The sequence below is a fragment of the Benincasa hispida genome, chromosome 10 (assembly GCF_027475165.1).
Source record: "Benincasa hispida cultivar pf3 chromosome 10, pf3_genome.v1.1, whole genome shotgun sequence".
Lineage (NCBI taxonomy): Eukaryota > Viridiplantae > Streptophyta > Magnoliopsida > Cucurbitales > Cucurbitaceae > Benincasa > Benincasa hispida.
In genome coordinates this window covers 32,402,550-32,424,595 of record NC_143487.1, presented here as the reverse complement: position 1 = coordinate 32,424,595, position 22,046 = coordinate 32,402,550, and the positions used below count along the sequence as shown (strand labels likewise).

The 22,046-nt window shown below is 30.2% G+C and overlaps 2 protein-coding genes across 3 annotated transcripts; one reads left to right on the top strand and one right to left on the bottom strand.

Annotated features, from left to right (window-relative positions):
* Positions 1-1,828: 1,828 nt before the first annotated feature.
* On the top strand, positions 1,829-3,804 carry LOC120088292 (PTB domain engulfment adapter). 2 transcript variants are annotated; one of them, XM_039045484.2, is made up of 4 exons: positions 1,829-2,175; positions 2,356-2,437; positions 3,420-3,578; positions 3,679-3,804. In XM_039045484.2, the coding sequence occupies exons 1-4, from the start codon at positions 1,981-1,983 to the stop codon at positions 3,747-3,749; spliced, it is 507 nt and encodes a 168-aa protein (XP_038901412.2). In that variant the 5' UTR covers positions 1,829-1,980; the 3' UTR covers positions 3,750-3,804. The 2 variants fall into 2 exon arrangements, with proteins under 2 accessions (XP_038901412.2, XP_038901411.2); XM_039045483.2 differs by lacking the exon at positions 2,356-2,437 and having other exon boundaries at positions 1,840-2,175; positions 3,335-3,578.
* Positions 3,805-3,987: 183 nt separating this feature from the next.
* Positions 3,988-5,931, bottom strand: LOC120088291 (F-box and associated interaction domains-containing protein). Its single transcript, XM_039045482.2, has one exon. The coding sequence runs from the start codon at positions 5,532-5,534 to the stop codon at positions 4,341-4,343; it is 1,194 nt and encodes a 397-aa protein (XP_038901410.1). The 5' UTR covers positions 5,535-5,931; the 3' UTR covers positions 3,988-4,340.
* Between the last annotated feature and the right edge of the window lie 16,115 nt (positions 5,932-22,046).

Below are 22,046 nucleotides of genomic sequence, written 5' to 3'. Positions count from 1 at the left end.
ATCAACCACCATGCCAACTTGTCATTAATCATTTTTCCGCATTTTAAGTTTCTCGAAGAGATGAGGATGGAAGAAAAGTTACACTCTATCTCAGCAAGATAAGAAGCTCTATGGTTAAGATTTGTAAAAGAGACAGAGAGATAGAGGAAGAAGGCGAAGAGACAAAGGTCTTCTTCAATGAGATTTTGTATTTCCAATATCTTGAATTTTACACTGTACAGGACGTATTAAATACACATTTACAAGGAATAAAATTTGTTACAAAACAGCACGTGTCAGCCAAGGAATGGTGAAGGAATAACATAATATTGGAAGAGAGAGATAGGAGAGAAATTCATGTCATTGGCCACGTCAAGATAAAAAATGGCAAATTCATTAATTGACGTCCTCATTAGTTATCTGAACATCTATTCATTTTATTTATTTAATTTTTTGTAATTTATTAATCCTCAATCAATGAAACTACATTTTGAATAATAAGTTTTAAAACAACCATATATTTTTTTAATAAGTTTATAAAATAAGAATATTAATAATAAAAAAAAAATCCCTTCTATTCCTAATACTTCATTTGAATTAGTCCAAGAAAAATTGTCAACCAAGCAATGTTTTTTACGTTTGTAACTTAATTCATAGATTATTTTAAACTATTTTCAAACTTATGAGACAAATAGAGAAATATGTATTTTGTAATATTGATAGGATAACAATTAAGTGTAGTCTAATCCCATGCACTCCTCCTTTGGTAGATAGTCAAAAAACTTTTTTTTTTTAAAAAAAAAATTGCTATATGACAAAATTTTATTTGATAATTGGTTGGTCTGCATAAAGATAGGTGTAGACCACACAACACCTAAGATTTTTTCCCCATATTTATATGACAATAATTGACTTTTATTTAATTGTAACTTTTAGAATATATGATAGGAATGGTTAAGGTGGAAACGATTCGGTTCAGTTCGATTTGGTGGTCAAACCGAACTGAACCGAATTTTTTAAAATGTGAAACCGAACCGAACCGAACCTTAGTTTCAAATTCGGTTTTGGCATTTTAAAAAAATCTATGTTATATTATTTTTTAATTATTCGGTTTGGTTTTAAATTCGGTTTTATTCTTTAAATTAAAAGCGGTTCGGTTTTTAATTCGGTTTTACTCTTTTTTTTTTAATATATATATATATATATATATATCAGTTAAAAACAGTTCGGTTCAATTTTAAAATTGGTTTTCGAAAGTGAAACCAAACCGAACCGAATTAATTCGGTTTCAAAATTTATTCAAACTAGATCAAACCGCATTTTTTGGTTTCACTGAATTTTCGGTTTGGTTTTTAGAAACGATTCGGTTTTTGCGGTTTGAATGACCACCCCTAAGAATGGTATTCAAGTATTAGAAGGATATTAAAGGTATAATCGTAATTAGATAAGGAAGTTAGTTATGGAATTTGGTTATAAATAGAGATAAGGAGAATAAGGAAGATAGGTAAATTGATGAATGTGTCATACTTAATTTATAAATAGAGATGACAATAAGAAAGTTACAGTTCAACTCTATTTTGGATTTAATGTGAAAATAGAGTTCTTTCTGAAAATATTGGCAAAAAAACGAGCTGTCCAGAAAATATTCTAATATTTTAGTGAGTGATTTAGAGCTGGTGTGTTTACTTAGTTTATCTTGAATTATGGTTACAATTTATATTACATATATTTGGGTTCTATCATAATACTAATAATAGTAAGTTTAGGATGTGGCAGTATATGGTTGGACACAAGGCTTGATAGTAAACAAATGGATAAAGCCCCCTAGCGGCCAACCAAAAATTACTCTATTTATACAGGGGAACAACTAATTAGGGCGGGCCTGGCATGGGATTGTGTGGAGCCAGCAAGCTGACTATGTGAAAAAATCGGGGATTTCCTTCTTTGTTTCATCTCTCTGAATTCTGAGGTGCAAAATTATTTCAATTCTTCATTACGCAAATGGCCTCTCTGTTCACAAAATGGCCGCCGGCGGTGGCAAGAAGCGGAGATGGTGTGTATGTAGCGGCTGTGCCCTTAAGAGCCACAAAAGGCCCTGCCCAACTGCTTGCTTCTGCTGCTTACTCTTTCAACATCTGGGATTTGCAGCATTTCATGGTTATCATCGCACCCTCGTCCTCATCTTCTCGCTCTCAGGTTCTTTTCTTTTCCAATTTCATTATCCCTTATGCTTTCTGTGGAATTACCCACCTTGAAGAATAACCGTAAATGGGGTTCATAAAAGGGGTTTTGCCTAATTTCTTAGTTAATTTTGTGTTTGAGATTGCTTTTTTGGGTGGATTGATTGGCGATTCTTGTTGTTAGAGATGATTGCAGGCCTTAGTTTTTGATTTTCAACCTAAGGATCCGGAAGATATACAAGTGGCACTGGCTGCTCTTTCTGGAAAAGCAGTTCCAGGTCCGGTGTAGTACTCTTTAACTTATGCTCATGGGACAGTTTTCCTTTAAATGAAAATGATGGGTTTGAATTTTTCTTTAACAATGTTCAAACTGATGAACGAATGCTTATTGCAGTCCAATTGCCTGCCTCATAGGATCCTGAAAAAAGAAAGCAATCTCTTAGACCGGTTTGGTAGTCATTTTTTTTTTTTGGTTTTTGAAAATTAAACTTCCAAACCCTATTTACACCTTTAAATTTCTATGTATGTTGTTTACTAATGTTTTAAGAAATCAAGTCAAATTTTGAAAACTAAAAAAATAGAAAAAAAATAATAATAATATAAATTCAAATATTTTTTAATATCTCTTGTTCTCAGATTTTGAATAAGAATTCAAATGTTTCTTTAAAGAAAGTGAAAACCGTGTAATGAAATTAAGACAAAACAAACATAAATTTCAAAAATAGAAAACTAAAATCAAAATAGTTATCAAAGGGGCTCTTAAATTTGACATGTTTTTGAGAGATGTTTGAAATAGTAGATATTTGGATTGATCCTTTGTGAAGTTTAAGGTTACATGCATATGCAATTGGAATTACTATTTATTAGTCTTTTTATTGTGAAAGGTAAGTGAAACTACTCTAAATGACAAATGCTTTGTGAAAAGAAAACAAACTAAAATAAGATGCCAAAGGGTGGCATCATTGGTAAGAGTTTGGGATAGTTTGGGATGTTAGACTTTACAACATGGCTAAATTACTTCCTAAGTTTGAGGTTGTTCAAATTATCCTTCATTCCAACTGTTCTCCAAGCTCTGATGCTCATTTTACTAGTACTACACAATTGACTTATTTCAATACTACAATTTAACAGAGCTTAAAGCTCTATTCTCCTTTCTCATTTGGAACTTGCTGCAGCGCATTGTCAATCTACCTCTTCTTATCACGAGCAATGAACTGAACCAATTTCTGCACTGTAACAGATTGTGTGATTTGGTGTTAGGAGTTGTTCGTGAGAGGAAGTTGTCAAGGCTGCCAAAAAGCAAATGTTCATACGTCGGATATTCGAATGCGAATGCCGTTGAAGTAGCACGTAAGTTTAACGGAAGTTGGGATACTAATTTGAGGATAGGACATCATGACTGCAGAGATTATACAAATGGTAATATACAGCAGCAGTTCTTTTTGTCAATCTTCTTTCTCAATCATATTACAATTGAAATTTGAACATTGTTCCTGCTTTTCTGTATGGTTTGTGGAAGGCTTGGTTGAGGCTCTGGTTGGTGAAGAAAATGTGTTGGAGCGCCTAAGGCAGAATTCTTTAAGCATTTAATGATGTAGAATTCATGAATCTATCAGTTTAATGTCACTTGTTATTTTTCTTTGAATTTCTAGTAATTTTATATTCTACCATTCGTTTGTTTTATAATTTGTTGAATGCATATGAAATTCTTTTTAACTGACAATTTATTAGATGGGCAATTTTGATAAGACTTAGATAACAAAGGAAGAAATTTGGGGCAGAGAATAAAAAGAGAAACTTAAGTGACATAAGAATATTGAAACATACATTAACAAACTCAATACGTCTCATTTATTGAATCTTCTTAAACAGGAGAATTAGAGCTTGCCATCACAATATCTACAACATTAACCCTTCATTCTATGTTGAACACATTACTACTATCTTACTACCTAATCATTATAATAGTGAATTCTATAAAGTTTGTACATAAATATATTGATTACATTCTCAAGAGATAAGGGAATTTTACCCTTCTCCAACTCTGTTGCCACTCAGATTCTCTGTAAAAATCTACTCCACTTTCACTTCTACACTTGAATTGATCATCTGATTTAGATTCCTCCATTTGGAATTCCATTCAAACATAATCAAAATCAACTCTGTTCCAACTTACAATTACTATTCGAACAGGGAATCGATTCGATTCAGACTCCCGAAATGAACAACAGTTTGAAACCAATTAGGGATTCCCTCAAAACTCACATCCTTAAATTTCCCAGTATTTGGGTTGAATAAAACAAGAGCTCTGTTTCTATACTCCAACAAAATCTCTCCACTATTCAAAATGCAAACAACTCTAACAATTCGCCCTCGTAGTGCGATTTTCGACACCTTGAATGACATCTCCGTTGCTTCTTGTTTCAGAGCTTTGGGCATATAACTCCCAATGTTGAAGCTTTTCACCCATGATTCCTTCACACCGTACTGTTTCATAACCCATATCTCCATTTTGCCATGACTACAGTAGACGGCGGCAGAGAGGCAATCATTTAGAATCACTAAATGGTAATTACAACGACTCAAGCTCCCAAAATCTGGCTTTGGAATGTCTATGAATTCCTCACTGGCTAAGTCAAATGACACGATGGTACGACCCAGATGGTAGCGGCGAGGCTGAGAAACCCAGTGGAGTCTGCCGTTGACGACGGCCGGCGATTGTCCTTGAGCTAGATGGTGGTTAATTCTGCCTATACTTCTCCAATCAGAGCTTCCCAATGTGAAAACTTGAACTTCGGAGTGATGGAACCGTCTCTGTATACGGCGAAATCCTCTCGAGTAAACGATTTTAACGATTTTTAACTGTTTGGTTTCTGGGTGAAATCCAACCCCACAGACCACATCTGGGTTTGAAATTTCCTTGGTTTTGGGCAATTCTAGGTAGTCTCTAGTAAAAGGGTTGTAGACAAAGAGCTTTTCGTTATAAAGAGAATCAGATAAACAGAGGAAGCCATTGCAAGAACCTACCACGTCGTATTCAGGCATTGTAGCTGCAAAAGGAGTGAAAATTCTCTTGACAGAGTATTTATGCTGTGTGAAAGGAGGGAAATCGACAAAATAGAGCTGATTTCTGATGGGATAATCACAGTGGAAGATTAAGCAACGAAAGTTGTCGTTTTTATGACAAAAATCTTGAGTGTGTTGAGCGAGAAGGCGCCATGACCTGCAAACAGAGTGAAATTGAATGAGAGATGAAATGGGTAGGCGAGAAAGGATGTGGAGAAGAAGGTCGTGAGGAAGATTATCGATTTGATGAGAATCTTGGTGGAGATTAGGCTTCTTGTTGTGAAGGGGAAATGCAGAGTTTGAGGGCATGATGGAAAAAATGGTAAAGGCGAAATGGAATAGCAGAGGAAGGGGGTGAAAAGATAGGATGGATGGATGATGAAGAAAGTGGACTTTGGTGCGATTAAAACAATAATAATAAAAATGGAGACGGAAATTACAAGGAAGGAGTGTGTTGTTGTGGATTGTGGGATCCACTTTTTTGTTGAATAATTCCCATCTAGACGGGAATATTATTCCCTTTAATTACCGTTGGATGGACTTAGATTCACAACTTTCCAATGCTATGGATACCATGTTCATATTAGTATTTAGGTATACCAATATTTATAAAGAATTACGATAATTTATCGTGATAGAATTTATCACTGATAATCATTAATAGATTCTAGTAATATAGTTTATAACTGAGAATATAAAGATTGAATCTAAATTTTGCTATATTTACAAATTCTTTTATATTTGTTGATATTTTAGGTCTAGTTGCTCTTAACAATTACCCCATTAAAAAAGAGGTATATAGATATATATAAATTCATACATTATTTGACGATTTTTTTACAGATAATTAAATATGGTCTAAATAATTTTCGTAATCAATAATGAGTTGAAGAAGTATCAATAATATCATTTTCATTCCATTTCACCACATGAGCCAATATTCGGGAAATTTTAAGGCTCATTCGGTTACATTCTTTTTTTTTTTTTTTTTCCGCTTCTTCCTTCTTATTTCCTTCAACTTATGTTAAATAAAAATGAAGCTATATTCTTGACTAGCTCTTTATAAGTATTTATTGATTTATGTTGTCTGAAACTTTAAATAGAAAATGTAAAATATCTTACATTTTTATGTTAGGTTTATTTTTAGATATTTATTATAAATTTTATAAATAATAAGATAATGTTTTTATTTATGTGTTAAACACAAATAAGAAATTTGATTTTATTATTGCAAAACCTTTTTTTTATTAAAAAAAAAAAACAGTTGACAAAACACTTTTATTTTTAAAGAGGAAAAAAATAGAAAACGAAAAACAAAAAATTAAAATGGATTAAATTGGGGCAGTAGCAAAAATAGTTTTAAAAAAAAAAAATTCTATAAATTGTAAATTTAGCAATGGTTTAATGAAATTTACAAATATCATAAAAAGAAATATTATGTCTCATTTCATTTTATGTTTGGTGTATTAGTTAAGTATATCAGTTAACTTTTATACTCTATATTTGATAGATGAACTAATTATATAATTGATAAACCAAATTTACTATTTACTATATCAAATTTATTAGTCAAGTGTTTGTGCATTTCTTATTATTTGTGGACTTAATTTGAATCATTCTTCATTTGTTTCAAAATGTTATTTTTCTAGTGCATTATTATCAAGTTATAATGGTTAACTTCATCATGTTGGTAACCATTCTCAATATATGTTGATAAGCTATGAAGACATCAATGCGTTATATTTAAAATTAATTTTTGAAAGGGCAGCTATCTACTACGCCTAATTGAAACAAATGTATAAGTATTGATATAGTAATAATACGTTAATGTTATACTTGAATTGAATTTTGGATTGACATTGAGATACTACTGATACACCAATGTTATACTTGAAATTTAATTTAGAATGAATATAATTATATACTATTGATACACCAATGTTATACTTGAAATGAATTTGGAATTAATGCTTGATAAACTATTGATATACCGATCATCTACTTGAAATAATTTTGTAATGATTACTAATATACTAATGATACACCAATCTAATACTTAGTATTGCATTTTAAACGTATGATGATATATTATTGATACACTAATGATATATTTGAAATGAATTTTGAATTAGTACTAATATAAAATTGAAATACCACAGTATACGTCAAATATCTCATTTTGAATTGATATACTTCATATTTGGTATATCAACAATATCGTTGATATACTTTTTTTTTTAATAAAGCATCGATATACTTTTATTTTTCTTTGAATTTGGTATATACGAATCAGTTTATATATGAAATATGAAGTATATACCTTCTAAAATTGATATAACAAATAAAATATTGGGGCCTTTTTAAGTATAAAAAATATTTAAAAATATTTACCTTTATAGCAAAAAATTCTAAAAAGTAGAAAACACTTTTATAACTTTTTCCTATAAAGTATAATTATTTTTAGGATTTTTCTATTTATAAGAATTTTCTTGTAACTTACATGCCATCAAATAATATCAAATTTTCAAAATATAACAAATTAATTAATATATTTTATATTTACTATATTACTTGACATAATTAATGCAATTAAGACATATCATCAAAATAAAAAAATAGAAAACATAAGAAAGTTAACATCCAAACCTAAATTAGATCATTGAAATTGAATTAATTGAATGAAAACAACTCTATATCAAAATGAAACAAAAAAAAACAAAAAACTTTCACAATTACATAATTATAATCATGGTAATATTAGTTGCATATACTTTTTATAATATATATCAATTGACCGATATATTAAAACTAAAGTATGTCAGCCGGTAGATATGTCAAATATAAAGTATATCAAATATATTTGTTACTACACAATTGAGGGTAAAATTCAAATGATAAAGAAAAGGAAATCGTGCCCTCGTTTTGGAGGGTCATCCTCTATTATCGGACATTTGACATTTATCTTCATCCTTAAAATTTGTTGAATTTAGGTTCATAAGAAGAGATTGGAGTAGTGTTAGCTCGTCGTGACCTCCAAGCTACTTCTTTTATGTGGGTTGATAATTTTCATGATAGGTTAATTTATTATTGTTGTAGGAATGTACGCATTTTTTGTACTCTTCACCGATTAAGGGCTATTCATTAGAAATGAAATTATTGAGATTTTTCAGGAAAAAAAAAAAAAGAGATATCAAATTTAATCTTTTTTACTATATTTACAATTTTAGGAAATCATTTATAGATCAGCTAATATATATATATATATATATATATATTATGTGTATATATGTTATATTATGTGTATATATGATATATGTATATGTATATGTATAATTCCTTTTCACCCTTGTTTTTTTTTTCATAAAATAAACTTCATGCATGATTCCATGATTCCTACTTTAATAATTTATTGATTGATGAATAAATTAGAATAGAGTCACTGTATGAATGGGGCATCTAGTGGGGAAAAAAAAAAGCCACATTAATCCAATATCGTACATTTTTCTCTCAAATTTATTCTCTTCTTCTCCCCTCTTCGTCATTATTTAATCTTAAAACATCCATATTCATTTTAATTTTAAGAAATTATTAGGCTTAAGGGTTAGTTAAAGGTTTATTATAAATATTGTTAATTTGTTATCTTTTGCTTTCCACGGTGTAAATCCCTATATAAAGGCTTTCTGATTAATAAATAATACGAGCAAGATTTTATTTACTCTTGCCCAATATGATATAGAATAATAACTCAAAAACATCTTTCCTCCAAATTTTTTTCCCTCCATCTTTTCCATGACCGGAAATGAAAATCCTACTTCTTCAGAAAATTCCAACTCCATGAAGAATGCTCGAGCTTCAAATTCATCCGTTCTTAAACAATATAATAACTCTTACTTTTTTCGTCCCTCATACAATACCATTCTTGTGCTCGTTTCCAATCTTCTTATGGAATCGAACTACAATTCATGGAGTCAGGCAATGAAAATAGGGTTCACTGTCAAGAACAAGCTTGGCTTCATCAATGGCGAAATTCCTCGTCCATCTAGTGAGTTACTTAGTTCTTGGATCATCTGTAATGGAGTAGTGACCGCCTGGATTCTTAATTCCCTCTCTAAAGAAATCTCTGCGAGCATCAATTTTTCTGATTCCGTGCAAGAAATTTGGTCTGATCTTCAAGAAAGGTATCAACGTAAGAATCGGCCAAGAATTTTATTGAATTAAACATTTTTCCTTTTAAAAAAATAATATTTGAATTGTTGTATTAAATTTGATTTCTAGATTTTGTAATGCAAGGTTTGTAATCGAATAGAGTAAGATCGCGGATAGATGTCAAAAAGTGCATATTTTTACTATATATTTTATTACTTTTATTTAGTAAAAGAAGAATTTCATGTGATATTTTGACCCGAAAATGACTTATATGAGTAAAACGAGTAAACATGTGTCCTTAAACCACTTTAAATTTGTTTTAACTGTTTTGGACCAATTTTATTAGCTTTTACAAGGTTTGGGCCGTTTTTGAAGAAATAGAGTAGTGATGCGCTTGCATCCCCTGAAACGATGTGATAACATTGAAAATCCTAATTTTCCATGTTATGCCAAATCGTTTGTGGTTGCTTATTTTTCAGTCCACAACCATGTTTTAATACTGAAACTAACTAGAGAGCTTTGAGAACATGATTTTCGACCTCCTCTCAACCACATTGGCTTATATAAAGGAATGGAGGTCTCCCTTTTCAATCATCCATGAAATATCCACTCATTTGAAGAAAACTCACAAAATTTACCCAAAATCTCTTCGAGAACAAAAGTTCCTTTGAAGAATAAGCTTTTTTAGGTCAATCGTACCCCTAAGAACGTGTGTAGAGTGAGATTCAGCTTAAGAAAGGATAAAATCTATCTTAGAGGACACCTTAGTTCATTGGCTTGATTCAATGCATTGTTTTTTGTTTTCCATATTTTATCATTTTAGTTCGTTACAATTTTTCTTATTCAATTTTTATCTTTATCCCATATTTCTACATTGTACTCATGGCATTTTATTAAATAAAGTTTGTGAATTCTATTTTACTTATGAACTAAATTTCTAAGAGCACAGTCACATGGATATCCAAAAACTTTATAGCCTGTGTTTATGCTAAGTCATCATATTGTTTTAATCTTTTCATTTTCTTTGTTGAGTATATTGTTTTCTTGTTAATTTGAACCGATCACTTAATTTAATATGTTAGTTGAGTCTTAATGTTGAGAAGATTAAGATAATAACCGATTTCAGAAAGGAATATGAGACTAAAAGCCTAGAGATAGGATTGTCATGTAATCTTAGAGATAAGATACACCATAGGATTTAAAAATCGTATGAAATAATCTAAGATTCCAAAGAACTTGGAAGAGTGGTCTCCAAGTACTTTTGAGGAGGAAAATGGTAGAAAATTTCTAGAGAGAAGTTAGAGAGAAGGTGGAGGTTTCGAGGTTAGGTTTTGGTGTAATAATCCCCCTAAATGGGTTATAATGATATATTTATATAGAGAAAGGTGTTACCCTTCTTTAAAAAAATTTCTTTATACCCTTAGTGCTAATTAATTAAATAACTCTTATTTAATTAATCGACACATTAATTAAATAACCATATATAAAATCTCATTTAATATACATTTAATTAATTATCATAAATATCATATAATTATACTAACATTCAATATCCATTTTTTTTTTTTTTGAAAGATATTGTAATTAAAGTGTGGGGTGGGGGAATTGAATCTCATACCTCGAGGTCAAAATAAATTCAACATTGTCGAGGATCGAATTCACTTGCATGATAGATAGGAATACTTACCACTATACTAAAATGACTTGATGTCAATCTCCATTATTTCTTACTCAATTAATTAACCATTAATTAATCAATTAAATAACTATATTAAATCATATTTAATATGGAGTTAATTAAAATATAAATATCACATATTTATATGTATACATCTTTTTATGAATCCAATTCATATGTATCTAATATTTGAATCTTATTCAAATATATCCCTCTTACATAATTTGAATTATAGATCATATATATAATTAACCATTATATATTAATCTCATTAATATAAAATTTCCTCATTGATTTGAACAATTTAAATCATTTCTCATTACTATCCTTTAATGAGCTAACAAGGGGACTTTATGGACCTTAGAAGCTCCAATGATATGAGATTAATTAATTAAACTCCTTTAATCCAATTAATCAATATTCATTAACTAACAATCACTCCATTAAAGACTGATAGCTACACTTTTACACTGTAGATATATTTCTGTATCCATGGATATAATCAATCAACAAAGCGATGACCTTTCACAAATGCTCATAACTATAGTTGGGTCAAATTACCATTTTACCCCTACAGTTACCTCTAACTTTTTAAGTACTATTGATTCCTCTAATGAACAAACACTTTATAGTCCAACTATAAACTAACACCTCTTGGGCCAGTGAGAGGTTGAGGTCTCATTGTTCAAGATCCAGAACTAGCTAGCTATTAAGGGAACAATTTATCTACTTTCCTAAGGAATGAGAATGAGTGAATTTCATCTTGTGTAGTTATATTCCCAGCTTCCTAATAAGACAAATCCCCAAAATGGTTAGAACTTTGATATTGAAAGATATGTAAAAGATACTTCCAAGATAAAGGACAACATCTAACATCTAAAATGACACAAGTTCCTAACATGTGTATACCCACCATATATCACCCAAGCACATGCATATAAATGAATTAAGTTAGCCGTTTAGAATTTTTATGTTGGAAGACACTTGGAAGATATTTCCAAGATAAAAGACAACGCCTACAATGGCACTGAAAAGCTTGATGACAAGTATACACATGCTCTAAATCATCTAAAACATTCGTGTAAATATGTCACAGTGAGTTAGAGACAGTGTTCGCAAATTTTTATATTGTGAGATACTTCCAAGATAAAGGCAACATCTAAAATGACATAAAAAAGCTTTCTATAACATGTGTATAACTATCCTTAATAACCTAAAATATGTACATAAATGAATTTGAGTTAAGGGTTTTTAGAATTTTTATGTTGAAAGATACTTTCAAGATAAAATATAACATCAAAAATGACATGGAAAGTCTTCTTAACATTTGTATGTCCACCCTAAGTTATTTAAAACATGCATATAAATGTAGAACACTTCCTGTATTTTGCGAGAAGCAAATCAAAATAAATCCAACCTATTATTTTTGGAAAAAAAATTGAAAAACAAGCTAATGACCTCAAATATTTAAACAAAAAAAAAAAAAAAAACTTTGAATATCTAAAAACAACAAGCTGAGAACTAACATAAAGTCAAATAAAAAAACAAACAAAAATGTGTAAACAACTCACAATTTGTTTTAAAAGAAGTATAAATTTTCTAACCAAGTCTATCCAAATGAAATCACTAACAAAAAAAGAATTCAATATGAGTCTTCGTATACTTCGTTATTATCGTTGTCGTTAAAGTTGCAATCATCATCGGCGTCATAGTATTGACATCTAGCAATTAAAGATATTAGTCACACAATTCAGTCACGTTGTATGTGGAAGACGTACACACATTAGAAAGATTTAGGTTTTTTTTTTTTTTTTTTTTTTTTCAGAATGACAAATTGGACCTTTCATATACCAAATTGTCCTAAATCTCTTTAAATTGAAAATCCATCTCAAATCTCTTTACACTCCTATGAAAATAATATGTTTAAAAATGTTCAACTATGATTTTTAAAATATTACGTTATAGTCACAAATTATTTAAGTTTAAACATATAAAAAAGTTATTAATAAAAAAAATACATAGAATATAAAATAGTTCATATATATAAAATTTTGTCCCCTCCCTCCACTTTCACTACGGCCTAAATAGGAATTCTCACCCTAGAGGAAGATGAACATCCCTAGCTTTTAATAAACCTTAAAATAGTATTTGTTATTAGTTTCTTCTTATTATTTTTTAAAAGTTGTCTTTCCCTCCATAAATTTTAGGATTAAATATATTCACACCTGTCTTTTCTTTTATAAAAGTTATTATTATTATTATTTAACCAATTTCAATAAACAAAATATATTTAAAATAATTATAATTAAGATTTATTGAAAACACTTGAACTAAATTTATGATTTATTGAAGGCACATGGATTAAATTTGAAAATTTGAAATATATGGATTAAAAAGAAATGAAATCTCAAATCAGGATCATATTGAACTAGTGGAGACCAAGGTCGTTTGTGAAGGGATTAAAAGCTTGTCCAAATATATAGTCCTCGTATCCTCCTCTATTTGTAGAGTCGGATGCTCTTGAAGTCGTTTCACTACTAAACAATATACCTACTAATCTTATGGAAATTTCAAACGTGGTTGATGAAATTAAAAGGCTTGGGTAAGAGTTGGGAGTCATCTCTCATTCTCCTTTTGCCCAAGGTTGAGCAATCTTGTTGCTCACATTCTTGCTCAAGAAGCTTTATTTGGTATGAGTTTTGTTAATCAAGCTCCATGTTTTTTGGTATTCCAACTTTCCTTTATGGTTATAAAAATTGTTAATTCTAATTTTGATGGTTGATTTTTGGCAAGCTTTTTTTTTTTTGGCTTTTTTATATATATTCCTTTTTGTTCAAAAAAAATAATATAAAGGGATCAAAATAGTATTTTAAACTTTTATATCCCTATCTATATCTATAAGCTATAATTTATACTACATTAAAAAGCAAGAATATTTCAAAGACATTTTTGGACTATTTTACCCTTATTTTAATTTATATACGTACAAAAATATCGTTATAATTAAAATAATTGTTTTATTATTAAAAGTGTTACATTTTAATTTTATAATTTATATGTCAAAAGTCACGTAGTTTTTTTTATTTAATTTAGGAGTAGAGCACAAATAAGTCTATTTAAATTTGTGAGTGATATTAATTGTATATATTTTTTTGGATCACGGTATTCATAAAAAGCAAATCAAGACATATTTGATAATATTCCTATTTTTTGTTCGTGTGTATCATTTTTTAAGAAATAAACTTATTTGATAATCCATGGTGTTTTGTTACTAAAATTTAAAAAATTTATATTATTTGGGCTAAATTTTAGAAACTATTTCAATAGTTCCTCTATATTCTTTATATTTTATATTTTGTCGCTTTAATAACAATGTATCAATATTAGTGCTTGGTTGATGATGCTTTTTGTTATCCTTTTCGGTTAAGTCCCAATAAATGTAATCTAACTTTTTAATTTTTATTTTCTCTTAATTTTGTCACAGGTATATTTATATAGTTGAATTTTGAATTTTAAATTTTCAATATTTAAAATTATATTTTATTTTAATTTCAAATTTCAAATTTCTATTATGTTAGACATATTTAAATAATGATATGTTTAATTAAAATATGTGCTATGTATGTGGATTAATAATTTATCACATTGGATTATTTTATTAGATTGGGCCCTATGTATCTAATTAATTAAGGCTCTAGATTCTAGGGCAGAAGCATATTCCTAATTAATTAGGGTTTAATGGGAAGAAACCCTAATTCACCTTAGGGCTATGGTCCCCAATCTACCAAAACAATAAGCACCCGTCTTTCTTGAATCCCATCTAGAGAGATCCCACTAAGGGCATTCGGAGTTTTTGTTGAGAAAGACCATAGTTATCTATCATCATCTTGAAGCTATCATTACTTTCTCAATAGAATCCTTATTATTCTTGACAGCTTGGCATGAATAATCCTAGGATTTATCTATTCAATATAGATTTAAAGTATTTATGCTAACATGTGATATCAAGCATGAATTTCATGTTGAATTGTTGGTTTTATGCCTTTTCCATTGGTATTGTGATTAAATTTTAATTTCTGTTCAAAGAAGTTAAAGATTAAAAAAAAAAAACCCAAATATTCAGTACTAGCTCCCATGGAAAACCCTATTTCTTGTGAATTATGAGGTCAATACGAAATCATTAAGGTTTTTTGTCATGGAGATTGTTTGAGATACAAAGCAAACTGATCTCTCAGCAACTTCATAGGCTGAAACAAAGTGGGTTTTGGATTTGCTGAATGTTTTGGAACGATTTTCGTTTGATAACGATTTGCTGAATGTTATCTCAGCGACAAGGATAATGCCAGTGTTTCTTTTTTCATCTTGCTGGCATTTCTTGATCTTGATTCATAATTCTTGAATTGAAGTCTAAATTTGATTGAAAATCTTATAGTTATCAAGAATCAATCAATCAAAATTATTCAATCTTAATTTCTATTGGAAATTAATCAAACTGGCCGCAATTCCATTTAATTAGAATTATTTGATAATTGAGTAAATTTAAAATCTAGTTTTTTAATTGATGATTACGTGAATTTGAATCTAAAGTTTAATGGATGATTCAAGCTTAAATTAGATTAATCATATTGTGAGTTTAAGTTAAATTTGATTAATCATGTTGTAGATTCAAGATTAATTGATCATGTTGTGGTTTAAATTTAAATTTGATTTATATTTTGGTGAATTTCAATTTAAATTTGATTGATAATATTTGACGATATTCACATGTTTATGTTGCTTATGTGTATGCAATTATTAAATAGATATTGATAAAGACTATTTGGTGTTCTTCCTCCTTTATTTTTGTACAATAATATTGTTATATTATTATGTCTTATATTTTAGATTGGATTGGTCAAAATAATACGTTACCAAAGTAGTCTATGTTATTTAGATTAATTTAATTCTAAAATATAAGATGTGCATATTCATGAATTTATACGGATAATTATCAGCCAAAAGAAAGATAATTATTTGGTCAAATTGTGGGTATGCATGTGGTAATGAGTATGTGGCAATTATAAGGATTGCTCATGTGAAAAATAGTCAGTCCAAAGAAAGGCTATTTTTTTACAGAGTTAATTGTCAGTACTTTGATTACTACATCGAGAATACCATTTATAGTTGGCCTTTTTGCCCAAAGGCTGGACATCAATGTTGTGTTAGGTATCTTGTTAAAGGGGCCCACCACATATGTGAAATTATTTTGTTATATTTTAATTGTGAGCATATATTTTGTTGTTTATTGTTTCAGTTGGTCTTACTCAAATATCTGGAAGCTTGAGTTCAATCTCTTGAATGGATCGAACTTCAAGATTTGGAAGGAAAGCCTAGAGATACTTCTTGGGTGTATGGATTTAGACCTTGCATTAAGGACCAATAAACCTACTTCTACTAAGAAACAACCAAATACGTCTAATATAGAGAAGTGAAAATGCCAATAAGTTCCTTGCTCAAATTGAGAAATATTTTTCTAAAAATGAGAAAGGGGAAGCAAGTAGTCTTTTGACTTCTTTAACTTCTATGAGGTATAAGGGCAATGGAAACATAAGGGAGTACATTATGGAAATGTCCAATCTTACAAGTAAATTAAAGGCACTTGATATCGAGATAAATGAAAATTTACTCGTGCGTCTGGTACTTATCTCTCTTCCTGCACAATTCACTTAGTTTAAGATAAGCTATAATACTCAGAAGCATAAATGGAGTATTAATGAGCTTATCTCACAATGTGTGCAAGAAGAAGATAGGATTAAGAGAGAAAAGACAGAAAGTGCTCATTTGGCAACAGGCTCTCGTGATAAGAAGAAAAGGAAATTTGTGGACGCTATAGAAGGGACATCTCAGCAGAATAAAAACAAGAAACAAGTTACTGAAAATCCTTGTTTTTTCGGCAAAAGGAAAGGTCACTTCAAGAAAGATTGTCCCAAGTACGCCAAGTGGCGTGTAAAGAAGGGTAAACTTCTTACTTTGGTTTGTTATGAAGTTAATTTAGCTTTTGTACCTACAGATACTTGGTGGGTAGATTCTGGTACTACTACTCACATAAGTATATCAATGCAGGGTTGTCGGCCTGTGAAGCCGACTGCCAAGTGATGCTGAAAGATTCATCTATGTGGTCGATGGCAAAGCAGTTCCAGTCGAATCTATTGAAAATTTTATATTACTTTTAAAAATTGGACGTTATTTAGTTTCTATTTCCAGTTTGAACAAATTTGGTTTTTCTTGTTCTTTTGGAAATAATAAAGTTAGTTTTTTTCAAGATTCTAAGCTTATTGGTACCGGTTCTTTAATTGATAGTTTATATATGCTTGATTCTTTTGCTTCATTTAACAAGATCCTGTTATCTAATTCATGTAGTACAAAACGTAAATTAAATGATAATTCCACTATGTTATGGCACAAGCGTTTAGGTCACATCTCTAAACAGAGAATTCAGAGACTTGTGTCCGATGAAATTCTTGATTCCCTTGATTTAAGTAACTTCAACTTTTTTATGGAATATATTAAGGGGAAAAGAATATAAGAAAATTAGGTACCAATAGATGCTCAGACGTCTTAGAACTAATATATACAGACATTTGTGGTCCATTCCCTACGGCCTCTTGGAATGGACAACAATATTTTATTACGTTCATAGACGACTATTTAAGATATGGGTACCTATATTATTTCATGAGAAGTCTCAATCCTTGGAAGTTTTCAAGTATTTCAAAGTTGAAGTTGAACTTCAACTTGGAAAGAAAATTAAGGCTATCATATCTAATAGTGGTGATGAATATTACGGTAGATATGATGGATCAGATGAACAATGTCTAGGACCCTTTGCCAAATACCTAGAGGAATGTAGAATCGTTCTGCAATACACTATGTCAGACAAACGCAGCATGAATGGTGTAACGGAGAAGCGAAATAGAATACTTAAGGATATGGTAAGAAGTATGATTAGTCATTCTTCTCTATCAGAATCCCTCTAGGGTGAAGCACTAAAGACTGTAACATATATCCTTAATAGGGTACCTAGTAAAGCAGTAGTTAAAACCCCTTATGAGCTGTGGATAGGAAAGAAGCCTAGTATTAGGCATCTTCACATCTGGGGTTGTCCAGCTGAGGCTAGGCCTTATAGGCCTAATGAAAGAAAATTGGACTCAAGAACAATTAGCTGTTATTTTGTTGGGTATTATGCTCTCCAGGTTTCATATTTTATGATCCCACTTCTAGATCATTGTTTGAGACAAGAAATACTAGATTCCTTGAGGATGTTGAGTTGGGGGGAAGATAACATAAGGAAAGTTGTCTTTGAAGAGGAATTGGTTTCTTTTCCTCATGTGGTTATAAATGATGTTCAGGCTCTAATTCCTGACTTCATTATTGAACCAATTATAGAACAAGATAACATTGAAGTCCCTGTTGTTGAACCTGAAGTTCAAACTCAATAACCTTAAGAAGTGTCACTAAGAAGATCTACTAGAGAGAGAAGAAGTGCAATTTCAGATGATTATATTGTGTTTCTTCAAGAACATCAGGATGATGTGGGCGTAATGGAAGATGATCCAATCAACTTCCAACAAGCTTTACAAAGTTCTAACTCTCAAAAGTGGATAAGTGTTATGGAAGAGAAAATAAAATCCATGAAAGACAATGACGTTTGGGAACTTATCGAATTGCCGTCAGGAGTGAAACCCATAGGTTGTAAATGGATATTTACAACCAAAAGGGATTCACATGGCAATCGAAAGATATAAGCCTCGTATTGTTCCAAAGGGTTTTACTCAAAAGAAAGGCATTGATTATAAAGAGATTTTCTCTCCGGTTTCATCGAAAGACTCTTTTAGGGTAATCATGGAACTGGTAGCTCACTTTGGTTTAAAGCTACATTAGATGGATGTAAAAACTGTGTTTCTCAATGGGAACATTAATGAGACGATTTATATGGTACAACCAGAAAATTTTATGTCTGGTAATTCAAAGTCTATGGTGTGCAAATTGAAGAAATCCATCTACGGTCTCAAACAAGCCTTTCGTCAATGGTATCACAAATTCCATGAAGTGATAACCTCCTTTGGTTTTGAGGTGAACATAATGAAAGATTGTGTATATCACAAGTTCAGTGGGATTAAATCAATCTTTCTGGTATTATATGTCGATGACATAGTCATAGCTAGTAACGATGTAGGTTTATTGCATGACACTAAGAGAATTCTCAAAAGAAATTTTGTGATGAAGGATCTTGGTGATGCTTCTTTTGTATTAGGAATTGAAATACTGCGAGATTGTTCTCAAGATATTTTGATATTGTCACAAAAGAACTACATTGAAAAGTTTTTGAGTAGATTTGGCATGAAAGATTGTGCACCGAGAGATACCCCGATCACTAAAGGTGATAAATTTCATTTAGGTCAATGCCCTAAGACCACACTCGAGACTAAGGAGATGCAAAAGGTTTCCTATACATCGGCCATTGGAAATCTAATGTGTGCTCAAGTATGTACACTTCCAGATATTGCGTTCATAGCTGGAGTGTTAGGAAGATATTTGAGTAACCCGGGGATGGATCATTGGAAAGCAGCCAAACGGGTTATGAGGTATTTACAGAGAACAAAAGATTATATGTTCACTTATTGGAGATCAGAAGTTTTAGAGATCATTAGGTAATCTGATTCTAATTATGCTAGATGTCAAGACACTTTGCGATCCACTTCAGGCTATATCGTCATGTTAGCTGGAGGAGCTGTATCTTGGAAAAGTGTTAAATAAACATTTATGGCTTCTTCTACCATGGCTGTGGACTTTATAACATGTTATGAGGCATCCAATCATGGAATATGGTTGCAAAATTTTATCACTGGGCTACGGATAGTGGCTAGCATAGAAATACCACTAAAATTATTTTATGATAATAAGTCGGCAGTGATGTATTCCAACAATAGAAGCAATATGAAGTCAAAGCATGTAGACGTGAAGTTTCTAGTTGTTAAAGAAAGAGTTCAGAATGGTCAAATTTCGATAGAACACATAGGAACAAACTCTATGGTGACAGATCCATTGACTAAAGTTTTACCACCTAAAGTTTTTCATGAGCGTGTTGCTCACATGGGTGTTAGTCACTTTTCTGATTCCATGGTTTAGTGGGAGTTTGTTATTGAGGATGTTCTTTGACCTTATTTTGTTTATTTTCTATATAGAATAAAGTTGATGGTCTATGTTTTATTATCTAAACTTGTTTATCATGCATGCAGTTTAGCATAAAGTTTTTTAGAATGATCTCACTAAGGAATTTGGACCAGTTGGAAACAGGTATGATCTAGATCACTTTGCATGTAGTTTCCATGCTATCCATCCATACTTGATCTATGTCATTGAATGTATTGGAATTGGTGATCAAGGAAGGTTTAGTTACAAGGATAGTGACAAAATCCGCCTTGATTTCGTGCTAATACAGGGGATGAATCAGATTGAACTAAAGGGGAATTCTATTATTGAAATAACCTATTTATGCACGCTTAAGGTTTATGTGATTTAATTATATCAGATACAAAGACATAACTCAAGTGGGAGATTGTTAGATGTATTTAAACAATGATATGTTTAATTAAAGTATGGGTTATATATGTGGATTGATAATTTATCACATTGGGTTATTTTATTAGATTGGGCCCTATAATGTGATCTAATTAATTAAGGTCCTTGATTCCTAATTGAGTATAGACTTAATGGGTAGAAGCCTATTCCTAGTTAATTAGTGTTTAATGGGAACCCTAATTGAAATAGTATAAAGAGACCTTAGGGCTATGGTCTCCAACATACCAAAACAATAAGCACTCAGTCTTTCTTGAATCCCATCTAGAGAGAGATCCCACTAAGGGCATTCGGAGTTTTGGTTGAGGAAGATCATAGTTATCTATCATCATCTTGAAGCTATAATTAGTTTCTCAATGGAATCCGGTATGTTATTGTTCTTAATGCATAAATGATCCTAAGGTTTATTTATTCAATATAGATTTAAAGTATTTATGCTAACACAATATTTATATTTAAATATTATTTAAATTTTGCATAGGCATATTTATATATTATTTTAATATTTAATATTTGTTTCTTTTTTACATTTGAAATTTGTCCGAATTTTACAATAATACAATTATTTTTATTTTAAAAATGAATTTAACTTTAAAATTTGAATATTTCAATATTTAAATTTATATATTATTGTAATTTAATTTTTCAATATAATATTTTAATATATTTAAATTTTGCAATACACATATTTATGTATTATTTTAATTTTGAAATTTTTTTCTACATTTGAAACCCATCTTACAATTTGTCATTTTATTTTATACAATATATTGATTTTCTTCACTAAATGTGCATTTAACTTCACTTTAACATTTTACAACCACTATACTTATTACAACCACTATATTTATATAATAATATAATTGAATTAGAATACATCATCGTTTAAGGTAAATGACTCGGGTGAGAAATAACATCGTAGATCAAATTTAAACAACGTTTAATTTGAAAAAGAAAAACAATTGTATTGTTGTTGTTAATTTTGCATGAGGATTTATTTGTATTATATAATGTAAATTTTTCCTAATTTTTTAAAATATTTTAATGCAAGTTACTGAGTTTTTATATTATAGACTTAAATTATATTTAGACTATATAACAATGGAAAAGGTCAGGAAAAAAATATACAATAAATAGTTATCAAACAAGTTTCTTTTTCTTTTTATTTTTTTCAAGAAATAAGAAACATAAATAACTATCAAATGTATATTCTTGTTTCTAGTTCTTAGAAAACAAGAAACGAGAAACGAGAACAACACTATCAAATGGGGCCTTTTTTCTCCCGCACTAGTGAAACGACCCGATCTTTTGAGTACTTTGACAAGGGCCCTTAAAAATATTTACAAAGAAAACATTCAAAACAATAAATTTTCTGTCTG

Bases quoted from the DNA above. Each gene is read 5' to 3' on its own strand.
- LOC120088291 (XM_039045482.2), bottom strand. From the start codon at position 5,534: ATGCCCTCAAACTCTGCATTTCCCCTTCACAACAAGAAGCCTAATCTC.
- LOC120088292 (XM_039045483.2), top strand. From the start codon at position 1,981: ATGGCCTCTCTGTTCACAAAATGGCCGCCGGCGGTGGCAAGAAGCGGA. The intron at 2,176-3,334 runs GTTCTTTTCTTT...AACTTGCTGCAG, and splicing joins CCTCATCTTCTCGCTCTCAG to CGCATTGTCAATCTACCTCT. The intron at 3,579-3,678 runs GTAATATACAGC...GGTTTGTGGAAG, and splicing joins CTGCAGAGATTATACAAATG to GCTTGGTTGAGGCTCTGGTT.